Source organism: Myxine glutinosa, unplaced genomic scaffold, assembly GCF_964187855.1.
Source record: "Myxine glutinosa unplaced genomic scaffold, kmMyxGlut1.1 SCAFFOLD_234, whole genome shotgun sequence".
NCBI lineage: Eukaryota > Metazoa > Chordata > Myxini > Myxiniformes > Myxinidae > Myxine > Myxine glutinosa.
In genome coordinates, this window is record NW_027616393.1 from 362623 (window position 1) to 378848 (window position 16226).

The window sequence follows — 16226 nt, forward strand, 5'->3', positions numbered from 1 at the left end:
GAGACTCCCCATGATATTTAGGATTTGAGGGGTACATCAGAGGGAAGCCTCGTCAGCTTGAACAAAGGAAGGTTGGAAGAACCATTATGATGTCATTATGAATTGCAGTCCGACTGGTTCAGGAAATACATCTTTAAACCCAAAATTGATACTTTCAATAACTCATCTCATTGGTGAGCTGAGTGTGGAGATACCACTCCAAATACATGTCAAAGGTCACTTTGCTGGGAGTTGGACATAAAACTGACGACGTGGTATCAGGTGGGGGAAGGAAGGGAGAAATATTTTATGAATTGCAAAGAAAATAACAAGTTCTGTATTTGATAAGGAAAGGTTTCAACAAAAATGGACATTTGAGATGAAGTGCAACCTTTGAGACGAGGTTTACACATGCAAATCATCCCAGAGAACAAAATGTCCACCTTGGTATTGTATTGCTTGTGTGCACTGAAGGTGAGTTAAATTCACGAATAAAATAAAAGTACGTTACATCAGCACGTTGAATCACTGCCATTCTGGGATAAAATAGAGTCATTCGTGGTAGTGAAACTTCAAGCTTCGTATCCCATCGGAGCACCTGAACGTACATCTGATGGTGCCTGCCTGTGTGATCTCACGGCATCTCTATTTAAAGTAAGACGTAATCAGCCAGGAAAGTGATGAAGTGCAAACAATGCCACTTAACCTGGGGGAGGGAGTGATGACAAGGAGGTGGGTGAGAACAAAAAGTGATTACCAATGTACAGTACTCAATTCCTCTTCCAGGCAATAGTTACGCCATCATTCACAATAGTACAGCGGATAAGCTCTCATATTTTAACAAATTGTGCATTTTTTGAGAAAAGCATGAAATTTCTAGCATAGTTAGTATGTACCATAAGGTTTATTTTCAGATGTGGAGGGAAGTCAGATTTGACCTCTGAGGACCGTGAGAGGTCAAATCCAAAATGGCCGCCAGTCCACCGGGTCTAATGTTCAAACGCGCTTATAAGTGTCATTTCCAACTAAATTGGGGATGCCCATTCATTTGGTGATACTTTTGAGATCGCCAGAACTCAAGGACATGCATTTAGGTCATGGTCAAGGTCAAATTACGTTAAATATCTATTTTTATGATACTGCAGTTGGAACTGCTATTGGAAAAAGTTTTAAAAGTTCAAATGAACTTTATTTTTTCAGGTACAGGGATAGGTACAGAACACCCAAAGACCAGAAATGATGAAAAAAAAGTGTTTACACTGCAAGGAATGATGCAATAACCTCTGAAAAAATAACTGTAGTTAACCAAGTATGTCCACCAAAGCTTACATTAAATCAAGTGCAATGATGAAAATTGGTAATGATCTAAATCTAACAGTCTCCAGAACAGAAGCACAGTGCAGTGCACTTGAGTGCAGCTTTGGCACACTTGCAGCGTCCAGTGCACCCTTTCTTGCAGCCACAGTGGATCAATTCATGGCACGATTTTGATGCTTCAGGAAGAGTGGTCCAAAGAGGCTGCCACCCAGTTGTCTCCTTTGTCCAGCCCCAGTCAGGTGGGTCTGGCATCTCTGGATCCATGACCAATGCCTGGTTACAGCAGTTGGCGTGGTAGCAAGTGCACTTGATGTGCTGCTTGAGTGTTGCCTGGGTTGGAGGAATGTTCTCTAGAGTTCTACACTTCCGTGTGAAGAGCTGTTTCCTGGCATCATTCACGTCCGTGCTCTCACTTTTTCTATCGTACATCAGCACCACAAATCGCTCTTGCAGTAACATTGGGCCTTCACTGACCTCACTTGGCATGCCTAGGAGTTCATTGAAAGCATCATTCACCTCTGGGCATCCCCAATTCAGTTGGAAATGACACCTATAATGTTTTTCTCCACTATTTGGTTCCAAAATTAAGCGCGTTTGAACATTAGACTCGGTGGACTGGCGGCCATTTTGGATTTGACCTCTCACGGTTCTCAGAGGTCAAATCTGACTTCCCTCCATATTTGAAAATAAACCTTATAGTATGCACTAACTATGTTAAAAATTTCATGCTTTTCTCATAAAATGCACAATTTTTGTGTTTATCTGCTGCACTACAAGGGAGGCTCTTCATCCTATGGCAAGAGAAACAAGCAATTGGGGGTTTAATGCACTTGTACGAGTCTGGAAAGTGCGGAACACAGTACTCCTTTCACTTTCATTCAAACAAAGTGGAACGAATGACCAATTTAATAAAACTGTTGTTAAACTACAACGGTTTAACGTTGACTTGGTGGACTGCATACCTCTGCCATGCTCAACAGTTTACATTTTGTATCCCTCTGATAGGCCAGATCTGGATGCAGACCTGAAGCAAAATCTAATTGGCTTGTTCTTGTCACCTGTCCAACTAATGCACCAAGTTTCGTCCGAATCCATCCACAACTTTTTGAGATGTTGTGCTATATATCGTTTTTGGCCCCATCTCTCAATGGTGAAGAATCGCTTAAAAAATCAGCATATCCGGATCCATATCCTCAACAAAATTTTATCAATTCGTCCTTGTCACACACCCAACCTGTCCACCATATTCTGTCCGAATCTGGCCATAACTTAGAGATATCCTGCTCACAAAGAGACATGAAAACAACCTACATCCACAATCGATGGTGGAGGTAACTACACAATCTGTCTCATGCGAGTGCTGCTCGCTCTATCTGGACTACCGTGTTCTTCCTCAAACCACCTCGTTTGCCAGATTTAGTACCGAGCAACCGATGCCCGTTCGAGATAATGAAAGCTGTTATGATGCCGTGATTGAGGAAACAACGATGTCAGCCAATGTGGCTGCCACTCTCAAAACGCACGGTTCGACGATGTCATCTGAAAACGTCCAACGCTCCAACAAATGTGCATCGAGCTTGGTGGAGAGTACAAAAAAAGATGGTGCTTGTGAAGGTCACATTGATTGGAAATCTGGATTCCACACTCCCAATGCTAATCGACCATTCTCAAACAGGATCTCTTGCTCATACGCAAGGGTCTTCCGTGGATGTTCATTATATAGTTTCTGGTTGTGACGTCCCTGATGGTTTCTGCCAAGATGTTTATCACTCTCAATATCATGATCACATTTAAACTGCTCACTGGGTTTACAAGGTTTACAATGTTCCATGATCATCATCCAAGTCATCCACTGCAAGTGAGCGATCAGTACGCTAGATCCATTTGTCATTCGAAATAGTGAAAGTAAATGGCAATTTTCATTTTGATGATTTCACGTCCATATGCCGAAAATGCAGCAGATAATTTTTAGTTTAACCTGCGTTGGTAGAAAGAGTTGTAGTTGTTCCTCTGCTGGCTCGTCTATACTCATGATGTAAATGGGATGGTGGTGGTGGTGACATCATCTGGCTGTATGATATTTACCTCCACCAATGAAGGTGGACGGAGGTTATGTTTTTATGTTTCCACCCGTCTGTTCGTCTGTCTGTCTGTGAGCAGGATATCTCAAAAAGTTATGGACGGATTTAGACAAAACCTGGAGGACAGGTTGGGTATGTGACAAGGAAGATTCAACCTTACGTGGTTCGGCCGCCATATGCGTTTTAACACAAAAGCCTTAAAAACCACTGAAAATACATCCTGGCGAGGGTTTGCAATCTCCGATTGCTCTTTTTCTTGTTTGAGAATGTTTTTCCTGCATTGCTAGAAAAAAACAAAAGCTAGAATGTGGATATCCAATAAAGCTCACCAGAGGACTACAGTCGAGAGACGTGTGTGCCGCCACACAGAGTACGACTCCACAAACAATCCTTTGTTGGGCATTGCTGCCGCCATCAGCTCTTTTATCCTGATGCAAAACGGAGGGTGAGGAAAAGAGGGAGAGGAGAGTTAAAGGCCAAGCAACCTATAGATACGATGCTGATGGGCATGGTCCATTTTTTTTTCATTTTTAGGTTGTGTCGAGAGCTCATGGGTTGTTTGGGAATATCTACTTAGAGTAGACTATGACGTGTCTGAACCAAAAAAACAATTGTGCCTCAACTCCACAGCCTAAGGTGTAGGTGACAAGACTCGCTTTTGATACCAAGTACGGCTAACACAAAGCTTCATCTTGTGGACATGTAATGTGTCTGGATACATATACAGGCAGTCTCCGGTTTCCGAACACAATGTGTTCTTGAAAATATGTTGTAAGCTGGATGTTCCGAAGCAGGAACAATAAATCCCCTTTAAATCCATGTAATAAGGGATTAATTGGTTCCCGAACACAAATTAAACCCTACTTTCGACATAAAAACGTTATTAAATGTGCTTTTAAAATAAAAAAAAGAAATAAATTGATGTTATAAAATATAAATAAATAAAAATAATAATATAAAATAAAAATAAATACCGACAGTAATTTATAATAAAGCCTAAAAACGTGTACATACAAATCTTTTTTGGGCAATCGACAGACACCAGCAGCAGTTGGGGGAGGTCAACGTGTACAAATATAGCACAATACACGACACTCGACAGTATGGTGCCACCAAAAAGCCAGATGTATCATGGAAACAGGTATGAATCCCTGCATTCTGCTGTTCGGTGCACGGCCCCCCGCATTGTTTGTTTTCCTGCATTCGAACATCCGATTTGCTGCATGCTCAGCCCGGTATGTTTGAAAACTCATAAACCTATTTTTTTTAATATAAAAATGTTATTAAATGTCGTTAAATAAACAAATAATACTAAAAAACACCATTTAGTGTCGTCTGATGATTTTTGACTGCGATACATTCGGTCGTTACTTATCCAATCTCAACCAAACTTGACAGGAGGACTCAGGGTCACACAATGAAGAACCACCTTTAGAGGCCATTTTTCCCTGCAGAGCAGGGGTTGGCCTTTTCCAAGGTTGGAGCAAATTCATTTTCCCCCTCCCCTCTCCCCAAGAGGGTTTTCCCCGCGAATGGGGGATGCGTGTTGAGGTGCATTAGCCATGTCAAGTTAGCTTTGTCGTGGCGTTTTTCCAAGGTCACTTATAATAACAAAACCAAAGATAATAGCATAATATTAATCTTATTACAAAACAATATTAATACTAATAATATCCCACCTCCCAAGGGGTTTTTCTCCTTGAACAAACACTGTGTTAACGTGTATAAATAGCTTATCGTGGTGTTTTTGTGGGAGCACCGGCCTCCACCAGAAGTAAAAAATATTATAAACCACAAACACGTTTGATTACCTTTTAAAACAGTCGCTCCAGCTGTCTAAGAAAAAAGTGAAAGGGAGGAAACCCGGGGTGTGTTCAGTTACCAAGCAGCTAGCTAGCACTTGCCAAGCCAGCCGTTCCTTATCGGCGGTTTTGAATGGAATGATTGCTCGAATGCTGAAACCACTTAGCAAGTGCTCTACAACAAACTCGGTAATTGAACACACAACCCCTCCCAATGTTCTTGAGGCCAGACATTAGATCTACTGATATCTATATGCCACTGAGTGGAATGGCCCTTCCTGCCACTCCCGTATGGAACGGGTGTACTAGTTAGAGTAAATTGAACGTGTACAAGTATAAGGGGTGACGAGGGATAACGAGCTGGAGGGGTTTACGGTGAAGCAGGGAGAGCACCTCGCCGTTTCTTATGCCCATAAAGAACCTCATGGAGAGAATGGCATGCGAAATGTTGGAAGAGTGTTGGGGCACGCCGTGTGAATTATGGTGTGAATGGATAATCAAGTCTCTAGTGTCCATTTTCCTGCGTTCAGTACTCAGCGTGGTATGTTCAAAAAAGCCGCGTTCGTGTGAATTTACCGAATGTTCAAAAGACCGAAACATGCTTATAAAGTATAATGTTCGTATGAATGGATGTTCGGAAGCTGGGTGTTCATAAACCGGAGACTACCTGTACAGTATATTTAAATAATGTGATGGACAAAACTGTGGACATGTTCTAGTTCTGCATACTCGCATCTTTGTCAACATCGTGGAAGTGACTTTGCCATCAGATTACTGGACAAAGTGCAATTCAATCTCTCCATGTACCTTCCTCTGCTGAAAATGGTGACAATGAAGCGGTGTTGTCCTATTGGCTGCACCGCATGGGGGCCGATCTTGCAAAGCAATCGGAAAAAACTAGAAGGGGGCTGGCCAATCACGATAACCTGTGAATGTTTGATCTGAGGAGGGTCCTCACCAGTGAGGCACTGGGGTTGGGGAAATGAGAAAGGAGGGAATGGATGAAGACAGGAGGATCAAACGATAGGTTGTTGCCTGGGAATGAAAGCTTGTTGCATCACCCTGTTCTCCACCTACTGTATTAGGAGCAGTGAAGGGAAACAAAACTAAGTAAAAGGGTCACATGATACAATACATAGCAAAAGTTATATTGTGCAAAACATTCTGGACATTAGATTTATGGAAGATTCCGACCGACAATAAAAGTCTGACCTTGCACAAAGAAAATGCAGAAAAATGGAGGTAATTGGGTGAAAAGGTTATTCCTGCTTTTGTCCCGGACACTACTTTTTCTGTCCTTGTATTTATTGATGCCCATGGGTTCATGTGCACGTGCAAATGAATTTTGTTGGAGTTAGACGCTGCGCCTGCCATCGTAGACAAAACTAAAATTAAATGCTTAAAGGTTAAGACATAAGAAGGCTATTTAGCCCACCATACCAGTGCCATATACACATACCTCGGTGCTGCCACCTTCCGCAGGTACGGTGTTATTTATAAAGCTTACAGCAAATTGGGAATTTGGCGAGGCCTACTCCTTCTAAAAGATACTATGGGATGTTTAGTGCGCATGACATCCATGATCTGACGAATGTCCTCAAAGATTCAGCAGCCCCTATTAGCACCACATCATACGTTTTTCTTTGTCTACTTTACAAGTTTGCAAGAAGACAGGTGAATGGTGAGCTTGTGAGCAACCGGAAAGCATTTCCCATCCATATGAACCGCAGATGCTCCAATTACCAATACGAATCGTAAAACAGCAAAATAATGTATCAATGGTAGAAGGTTCGAAAAACAATAATATCGACAAAGTAACCGTCCTCGTGCTGGCTTACTGTTTTACCAAGTAGCTGCAGGGTATCTTGACACAGTTTGTGTAAGGGCCAAGGCAACGTAGCATGTCTTCAACCGTCAGCGTTTGAACCAACTTGCAGCTGTTAAACACACACGTGCTCTCCATGTGTACAAAAGCTTGGCGCATACACGGTTCATTTGGAGATGTATATTTGTACAAACCGCATTGCTAGTCTGTACGCGATTGGATACTGAGGCTATTCAGCCTTCAACTCAATACTCCGTAATTCTAGCCATTTAAATTCGAGGTCAACTACCGCGCATCTCGACATCCAATGTACACGGGCGGCATTAACAAACAACACCGAATGGGAAACGGCCTACGTGCAGATGTGGGGTGCACCATCACCTGTTACCGTGCGCCAACACTGAACTCCCCATGATAAGTGCACATCTTGCTACATTTTAAACACGGAAAAAAGAAAGAATCATGACAGACCGGCCGAAGGTTTCATTTACCACAAGTTGTTTGAGATGAGTTGTTGGGCCAGGAAAAGAAACACTGCCAGAGATAGAGGACAATAAGCGATGGGTGAAGTCAGAAAAGACGACACAATTACAAATCAAATTATACATATATTGAAATTATCCATCACCACAGTTACCATCATAGCTGATAGTTCAAATCATGTAAAATAAGCCACCATGGTTCTCGACTAAGTGGTTTCAAATAAGCAAACTCCTACATCCTTAGAAGATGATTAATTAATTAATAGCGGATGGAAACAACACGAAATGACCATGGGTAAACTTCATCTTCCTCACCTGAGCCACATAAGAAGGCATCGTAGCCAGCCTCGTGAATTTGGCCTCCATTCACTGCAAATGAATTTTATGGTCAAAGCAACATTTTAAAAATTTTGCTGTTCTCTTTCTACAGGTGTTAATACTCAGGGATTCGATAAGCGACAGGGAGAGGTTGATGGTGAACAAGCTTGACACAAGGGGGTAGGGAAACACGTAAATAAGAATCCACAAGAGCACTACAGTATGAGATGGTGAGTGACAATCATCCCAGACAATTAAATAATCTTACCCTACAACAAAAAAAGGAAAAATAACATAGGGGCAATACCCCTGGCATTCACCTGGTAGAATAAACAGTATACTGCACTGACTAAAGGTATTTGAAACCTATTTCAATGGTTGCTAGAAGACAGGGAAGCATGTAGAATCATACTAACATAACCATAAGACTTTAAATAAACAACAAAAAAAAATACCTATTTTGGGGGGACAGCCCTCTCCCCCCATAGACCACCTGAGACCCGGATTTTTAAATGACAGGAAAAAACTTTGATACAACACGGGTGATTAAGGTTGTGATCAAGTTTCATCAGAATTGCACGTATAGTTTCTGAGAAGAACGCAAACACCGATTTTGGGGGGCAAGCACCCCGTAGACCCCTACAAGGGCAGATTTTTTTAAATGCCGTGAACAAACTTTGGTACATCATGGGTGGTGAAGGTTGTGGTGAAGTTTCATCGAAATAGTGTGTGTAGTTTCAGAAAAGAAAGCAAATTCCTATTTTGGGGGGTCAAACCTGGAACCACTTTGACCCCCCTGTAAACCCCCAAAGAGGCAGATTTTTTTTAATGCCGTGAACAAACTTTGGTACATCACGGGTGATGAAGGTTGTGGTAAAGTTTCATCGAAATAGTGTGTGTACTTAGAGGAAAAAGCAAATTCCTATTCTGGGGGGTCAAACCTGGATCCACTTTGACCCCCGGTAGACCCCCTTAGCCCCCGATTTTTTAAATGCCGTGAACAAACTTTAGTCACGACAACAAACATAATTTGTGCCAAATTTGGTCACAATCCCATCAGCGGTTTCGGAGAAGAAGTTTCAAGTGCTTACGGACAGACTGACTTACTGACGGACTGACTGATGGACGACGCGCCATCGCATAACTCCCCTGAACTTTGTTCCAGGTGAGATAACTAGAAAGCATCTGAAAAGTCATTACGATTGAGAAAGGTCATTACACTGGCATTTAAAGCTGTAGGTGGGCCTTCAACCAGAATGGAGTATCTGTACTTGCTAGCATTGAAAAGAAAGTCGGTGCAGGTGTGTACCGATGAAAGTAATTTATTGAACGGACTTTTTGAAAAACTGCCATCAGGGAGACGCTTTCATGTAAGGCGGATGGAGAAGAACATTTTCAAAAAGTCATTTGTACCATGTGCGATTCAAATGCTAAATTCGAATTCCTAGCCATTTGCTGTTTCGTCCATCTTCCACATTTTATATCTTTTTATAAATTACTAGCTGAATGCACCCGGCGTGGCCCTGATTCTTTTTGAATGAATTTAATCTTCTGTGCATAAGTCTGACGCGAGCCCAGTATCAGTTAGTGCTCAACGATTCCTTGTTCTTTCTTCTGTCGGGCCCCGCGAGAGAGAATTTTGAAAGCATGTGTTGCAATCAGTCAGATATTCCTATTAAGTGCATAAGTTGTACTTCAAGAGAATTTTGAAAGAAGAAGAAGATTTATTGCGAAATGGGCCCAGCCCGGCCGAGGCGGCCTCGACCGGCCTTACCACCTAGCCTATAACCTTCCCGGGGCCCGTCCCGACATTTTTTGTTTCATAGGTTTCCTCCTATCTTTCACCGTTCAGGAGATTAGCGCGTGCAGACAAACAAACAAAAACTTTCTTTTATATATATATATATATCAATAATAATATATATATATATATATATAGAATAAAAGATATATTTATATATTTTATATCTTTTTATTTTGTTTTCTTATTCCCTTTGTGTTTTATGTTTTTTTTATCATGGTTAACTTACGGTGTCACCAAAGAATAATTTCTCTGAATATGGAACAATAAAGATGTATTATTATTGAAACATCTAAAAAACAAGCATTCTGAGTATTGCGCTGCAATACATGTCCCCTACCGGCAGTCTGTCGTCCGGGAAACTGTTGGGGAAATTACCAAGGGTTATTTACCCACAGGTTCTGAATCGTTCCCAATCGCTAATTACCTCAGGACGGGCTCACCTGTGATTCGCACTCGGGACTTCGATTTATACATCTTGCAGACAGGTCAGCAGAAGCACGAGAAAATAAGTTGTTGATAAAGAACCTTTCGAGTCGCTAAATATTAGTAATTTATTATATTTTCCGGTTCATGATCAATGATCGATGTGTATATATATATATATGTTGCTCGGCTTGGCTCCGCCCCTCCCGAAAGCGCGCGCTGTCGCGCTTTTTACGTTCGCGAGACAAGGCTGAGGGCGTGCAGTGCGGCTTGAGGAGAACTCTAGAATAAACAAAGTGCCATAACTTTGTCAAAAATGATCGAAACGTCGTGAAGTTCGAACTTGATCTGTAACTTATCATGAGGAAACCATGTACCAAGTTTGAAATCATTAGCATTAAGAGTTTAGAAAAAAAGTCCGGAAAACTGTTCTTTGCGTGACGGACTGACAGACTGACAGACGGACAGACGGAGGGACGGCGTGCAAACCTATAGTCCCCTCCGGTGTACACCGGTAGGGGAATAAAAATACAAAATGAAAATTGACGATTGAAAATTGACAACCTTGACCTTTTGATCTAAAACACAATCGGCTTTTAGATTTTGATTGGTGAACCAATTCAGTGACCCAACATGCCAATTCGTAAACTTTCAGGTCAATTGGACGAAAATTGACAATTTTATGACGTAGACCTTTGACCAAATCATTAATTTGTCTTCTCCATATTATCGTAATAAAGCTTTGTTGGAAATATGATGACAAAGTTCAAATGGTGAATTGAAATTTCAGGTCAATTGGATGAAAATTGATGATTGTGATTCTGACCTTCGACCTTTTGACAAAAACATAAATTTGTCTTCTCCATATTCTCAATAAAACTTTGCTGGAAATTTGATGACAAAAGCTCAAATGGTTAAAAAAAAGGTTATGGCCTGGCGAGACACACAGGCAGAAGTGATTGCAAACCCCATCTCCCGGTGCGTTGGCAGCGGGCTAACAAACATGTTTTGCTGGAGTTGTCCCAAGATTTCCAGAATCACACTTTATCAGAAAAGGTAAGTCAAAACTCCAAAGAATGATTTGCACCACTCTTGGTTTAACGAAATAAAATAACGAATTACAGTTACCATAAACATTATTACACAATATCACTCCAAATCCACCCAGAAAACCTCAACGATCGAAACAACATGTGCCAGGATGAATCTCAAAGAATTTCTGCGCGAGCTCCCACATGGATACCGTAGCGGATGTGCCCGGGCGCGTGTCTGATTTTTGGAAACAGGAGCTTGTCTTTGACGTTCCTGAAAAGAGTCGGTCACAGTGGCCATTAGGCAGTTATACAAACAAATCGGAGGACTGTGTACATGTGGAGGCCGTGCTAGTACATTCAACAATCTAAGAACAAAGGCAAACAAGGAAGTTCATTTTTCTGTCAATTTGCAGTTAGGACCTCTCCCTGATGTTAACACCGCTCCAGTTTCAATGTACATTCTCAAGAGTAACTTGTTCTTTTACTGTTGGCTCATTGAAGGGCTATAAAGTAGGTGGTTCCAAAGTACATATAAGACGAATTAAAGCTGACAGGTAATGCAGGTAAGGAGGTAAACCACCAGGTGAAGGACCCTCTCACCTCTGAATTGTTGCATGCAATCCTGACAGGGTAGCCACTGCACTTCTGTTATAGCATCGGAAGTCCTGCCGTTCATAATAATCTCATTTACATCACAGCTCATGGTGGTTAAGTCACTTTAAAGCAGAAGTCTATGTATGTTGCAAGTTGACATCACATTTGAGCTACATTCGATGTGAGTTGCATTGGTGCAGAGGAACGAGCGGTACAAAAGAGTCAAAGCGATACAATTTCAAGGAATGCTTACATTATGAGATGGCAGAGGTATAGGGAGGAGGTGTTTAAAGGATATCTATCTGACAATGTGTTTTTCGTCATGTAAAAAAAAATAAAAAAACACCTGAACCAGGTTGGATATAATATGTTCTTCCAGACAATGTGTGATAATATCCTGTCACTTCTTAAGGAAGACAATTAATTTGGGGTTTTCTTTGCTCAGAATGCCAATTACCCAACGTGCAGTGAGTCACTCATCGATGTCATTCGTTGTCAAATATGAACCACTTTTGCCATGTTATCTTTCAGTGTTATTATGTTATACACATATTTTGAACTTTTATTGGTGTTGTGCGACTTAAAGGCCGCCACCACCACCATCTTCCTTGAAGTTGGATTGCTGATGACTAAGGCCCCACTCCTCGATGCTTTTGACCCCACCTTCGAGCGTCGATAACAACTGTAAAAGTTCTTTGTACTCTATGTATGTTACGCCTCAGTCCTACAATGAGCTCATTCTCATGTATCTGCACCTTCTTGCTTCCACTCTAAACAGAACCAAAGTAAATGCTCTATATGAGAATAAGATGGATGTGCAGGCGTCAAATATGTTTTACAGTTTAACAATAAAAGGAATTGATGTTCATAGCAGTGACACAATGTTACTAACAGTCAGGGATAATAACTAACTAGAACGGCACTCTTCAACATCGCCACATCGACCGACATGTCCCCACCCGCATTATTACATCATCATACAGGGTCCGTCAGGGAGGTGTGGCGATTTTCAGAAAACTCGTACACAGTTATTTTTAGTCGAATTTCAATTTTTTTTTTTTTAAAGACTACATATATAATGCCATGTAATACACTGTAACAAAGACATTTTAAAAATGTAATTCATGTTTGAAAAATGACATCATCTAAATGGCGGCCGTTCTTGTCCAAGCATTCTTGCAGACGCGTGGAAAAGTTCCAGCATTTCTCAGCACAGCAGCATCCCTCAGCAGTTCCAGCATTCTTTCTGCGAACGTAAACCGCCGTACAAAATCATTCTGCTGCAGTTCTTGAACCACCATGATTTTGTACGCGTGATAATGAAGGTCCAAGTGCAAAATTCGACGAACTGATCTGTCTGACATCCGTAGAGCGCGAGCGTGCCGTACCGCTGACCGACGAGGGCTGGCCTCCACAGCTTGTCAAACCCTTTCGATGTTTTCCGGGGTCCTAACGGTTCGATCACCTCCCCGAGCTGCTCCCGGCCTCACAGATCCAGTTGTCCTGAAGTTTTTTACCCACTTCAATATTGTGTTTCGAGACGGAACGGCGCCACGTCGACCAACATTGAAGTGAGTACGAAATCTGCACTGTGTAAGCACCACCGAACTACCCATTTGAATAAACGTCTCAACAACAAAGACGCGATGTTCAATCGTCCACAGCTCCATGGCTACTGAAATGGCGCCTAACAACGAGTAACCAACAGCCATCACGCATGCGCTAGACCCCCCACTTGCATTGTTATACCCAATTCAAACATGAATTACATTTTTTTAATGTCTTTGTGACAGTGTATTAAATGGCATTATATATGTAGTCTTTAAAAAAAAAAAAAATTGAAATTCGACTAAAAATAACTGTGTACGAGTTTTCTGAAAATCGTCACACCTCCCAGCCGGACCCTGTACATACTTGTACCAAGTTTGATTTAAATTCCTTCAGCTGTTCTCAAGTATCATATTTTACCTGACATAACCTCTGACCTTTGACCTCGTCACCGCAAAATATAAGTAGTTCATCTTTACCTGATTAGACATACCTGTACAAATTTGACTAATATCCCTTCAGCCGTTATCAAGTTATCACAGTAACCAAAACCTATCACGGATGGACAGACGCATGGATGGATGGACTGACAACCCGCAAACATAATGCTTCTGGCGACTTTGTTGGCGGACACATAAAAATAAATTCAGGTGAAATAGACACAAATTGGATCACTCGTACACATGGTGCACAATAGACAACCTTTTTCATCGAAAGGGCGATATGTTTCGTATCGTAGATGCAAGGCAGCAGGTCGTTCAGCTGCTTCTTGAAATCCTCGTATTTTTCTGCAAAGACAAACTGAAGAGATGATCATTGTGAAGAGAACAGGCTGACATGTTTGAATGCAGTGAATGTCTCTTCAATCCCCCAAAGCTGTAGACATGTTAGGTTTCCTCCAGACAGGTGATTAGGGAAGGGTGCAAGTAAATGGGGGACAGGGTGCAAGTAAATGAGGGACAGGGTGCAAGTAAATGGGGGACAGGGTGCAAGTAAATGGGGGACAGGGTGCAAGTAAATGAGGGACAGGGCACAAGTTAAAGGGGGACAGGGTGCAAGTAAATTGGGGGGGGGCAGGGTGGAAGTAAAACAGGGTCAGGGTGTAAACAAATGGGAGGTGCTGTGTAAGTAAATGGGAGGGATAGGGGGGGGGGGAGGGGGAAGGGGTTATTCTTCATTTACAGCATATATAACTTTTTTTTATTCTTCATTTACAGCATATATAACTTTTTTTATTCTTCATTTACAGCATATATAACTTTTTTATTCTTCATTTACAGCATACATAACTTTTTCTATTCTTCATTCACAGCGTATATAACTTTTTTATTCTGCTCTAATACATCGAGTGCTTGTCTACCTCAGATCAAAACAAAACCCGCTGCTGCAAAAGAGCTTACCAGGTAGTGGTTTGAAGAATTTGTCAAAAAAATGCATCAAATCCAGCAAACAATTGTGGCCGACCACCGGCTGTTATGAACAACAAAAGCATGGTATTAATTAAAAATATACGAGCAAAATTAAACTTTAAACATATCATGCGAAAACTACACAGAGGATTCTTCGGACACGAAATATCAGCAGCAAAGAACAGGTGGTTTTGGCATGATGTAGCTGTAGATCACAGATTCAAACTTAGGAGTCGTACTATAAAAGTAAATTTGTGTATTTGTTTATATATTGTTATGTCGGTGGGGTAGAGTGATACAGTCACGTGAAAAAGTAAGTACACCCCATGTAAAGTTTTGACTTTTTCAACATATTTCAACATACAGCTATTTGATCTTCATTTCAACAATATTGATAGATAAAGGTGATATAATTTAACAAATATCATGAAACATTTACATTTTGTAGTCAATTGTATAATTTAAATAAACATAAATGCAAATTTCGCATGTGGAAAAAGTAAGTACACCCCTACATTTATCACTACTTCAAATACCTAAAATTAGAATCAGGTGCACCAGCTCAGGTGCAAATGATTAGAACATCGTTAGAGAGGATCTTGGAGGAACCTGTCTTATTTAAACCTCAGACATTTAGTTTGGTTTGCTCTTTGTTGTTGAAGTGTGCGGCGTCACCATGCCTAGATCAAAAGAGCTCTCTGAGGCCTTCAGAAAGAAGGTTATAGATGCCTACGAGTCTGGGAAGGGATTTAAAAAGATCTGCAAACAATTTGAAATCAATCATTCGACTGCCCGGAAGATCATCTACAAGTGGAGAAGATTCCAAACAACTGCCAACTTGTTCAGGCCAGGCCGCCCCAGCAAGTTCAGCCAGAGAGCAGACCGCAAGATGCTGAAAGAAGTCTCGAAGAACCTCAGAATGTCATCACGGGACCTACAGGTAGCTCTTGCCACTGTTGATGTCAAAGTGCACGAGTCTACCATTAGAAAGAGGCTGCACAAATTTGATCGACATGGGAGGTGTGCCAGGAGGAAACCTTTGCTGTCCAGAAAGAACATCAGGGCAAGACTAAAGTTTGCCAATGAACTACCATTAGGCAAAGAGCAGCACTTCTGGAACAATGTGCTCTGGACAGATGAGTCAAAGGTAGAGCTATTTGGCCACAGTACCAGAAGACATGTTTGGTGAAAAGCAAAGACAGCATTTGACTACAAGAACCTGATACCAACTGTAAAGCATGGTGGTGGAAATATTATGGTTTGGGGCAGCTTTGCTGCATCAGGGCCTGGGCAGCTCACCATCATAGAATCCACTATGAATTCTAAATTGTACCAGAGGGTGCTTGAGGATAATGTGAGGCCTTCTGTCAGAAAGTTGAAGCTCAACCAAAGGTGGACCTTGCAACATGACAATGACCCTAAACATACCAGTATATCCACCAAGGAATGGCTGAAAAGAAATAAATTTATTCTCTCGTTTATTCTCAGCTCTCCATGCTATCCATCGAAATCGAAGTTAAGTAATTGTTCCCATTTGTATTTTCGTTATAACTATTTATTTTATGGTGTATATATTGTCTCCCGACGAAGATTTTCGGTGCAAATCTTTC

The 16226-nt window shown here is 41.4% G+C and overlaps 1 protein-coding gene across 1 annotated transcript; it reads right to left on the minus strand.

Annotated features, from left to right (window-relative positions):
* Window positions 1–255: 255 nt before the first annotated feature.
* Window positions 256–14652, minus strand: LOC137432147 (poly(A)-specific ribonuclease PNLDC1). Its single transcript, XM_068123856.1, has 10 exons — window positions 14608–14652; window positions 13910–13995; window positions 11666–11730; window positions 11275–11336; window positions 7802–7855; window positions 7496–7538; window positions 7026–7116; window positions 5987–6147; window positions 3707–3805; window positions 256–685 (listed from the first exon to the last, which is right to left on the minus strand). Exons 1-10 carry the CDS (start codon window positions 14642–14644, stop codon window positions 625–627), a joined length of 759 nt encoding a protein of 252 aa, XP_067979957.1. The 5' UTR covers window positions 14645–14652; the 3' UTR covers window positions 256–624.
* Between the last annotated feature and the right edge of the window lie 1574 nt (window positions 14653–16226).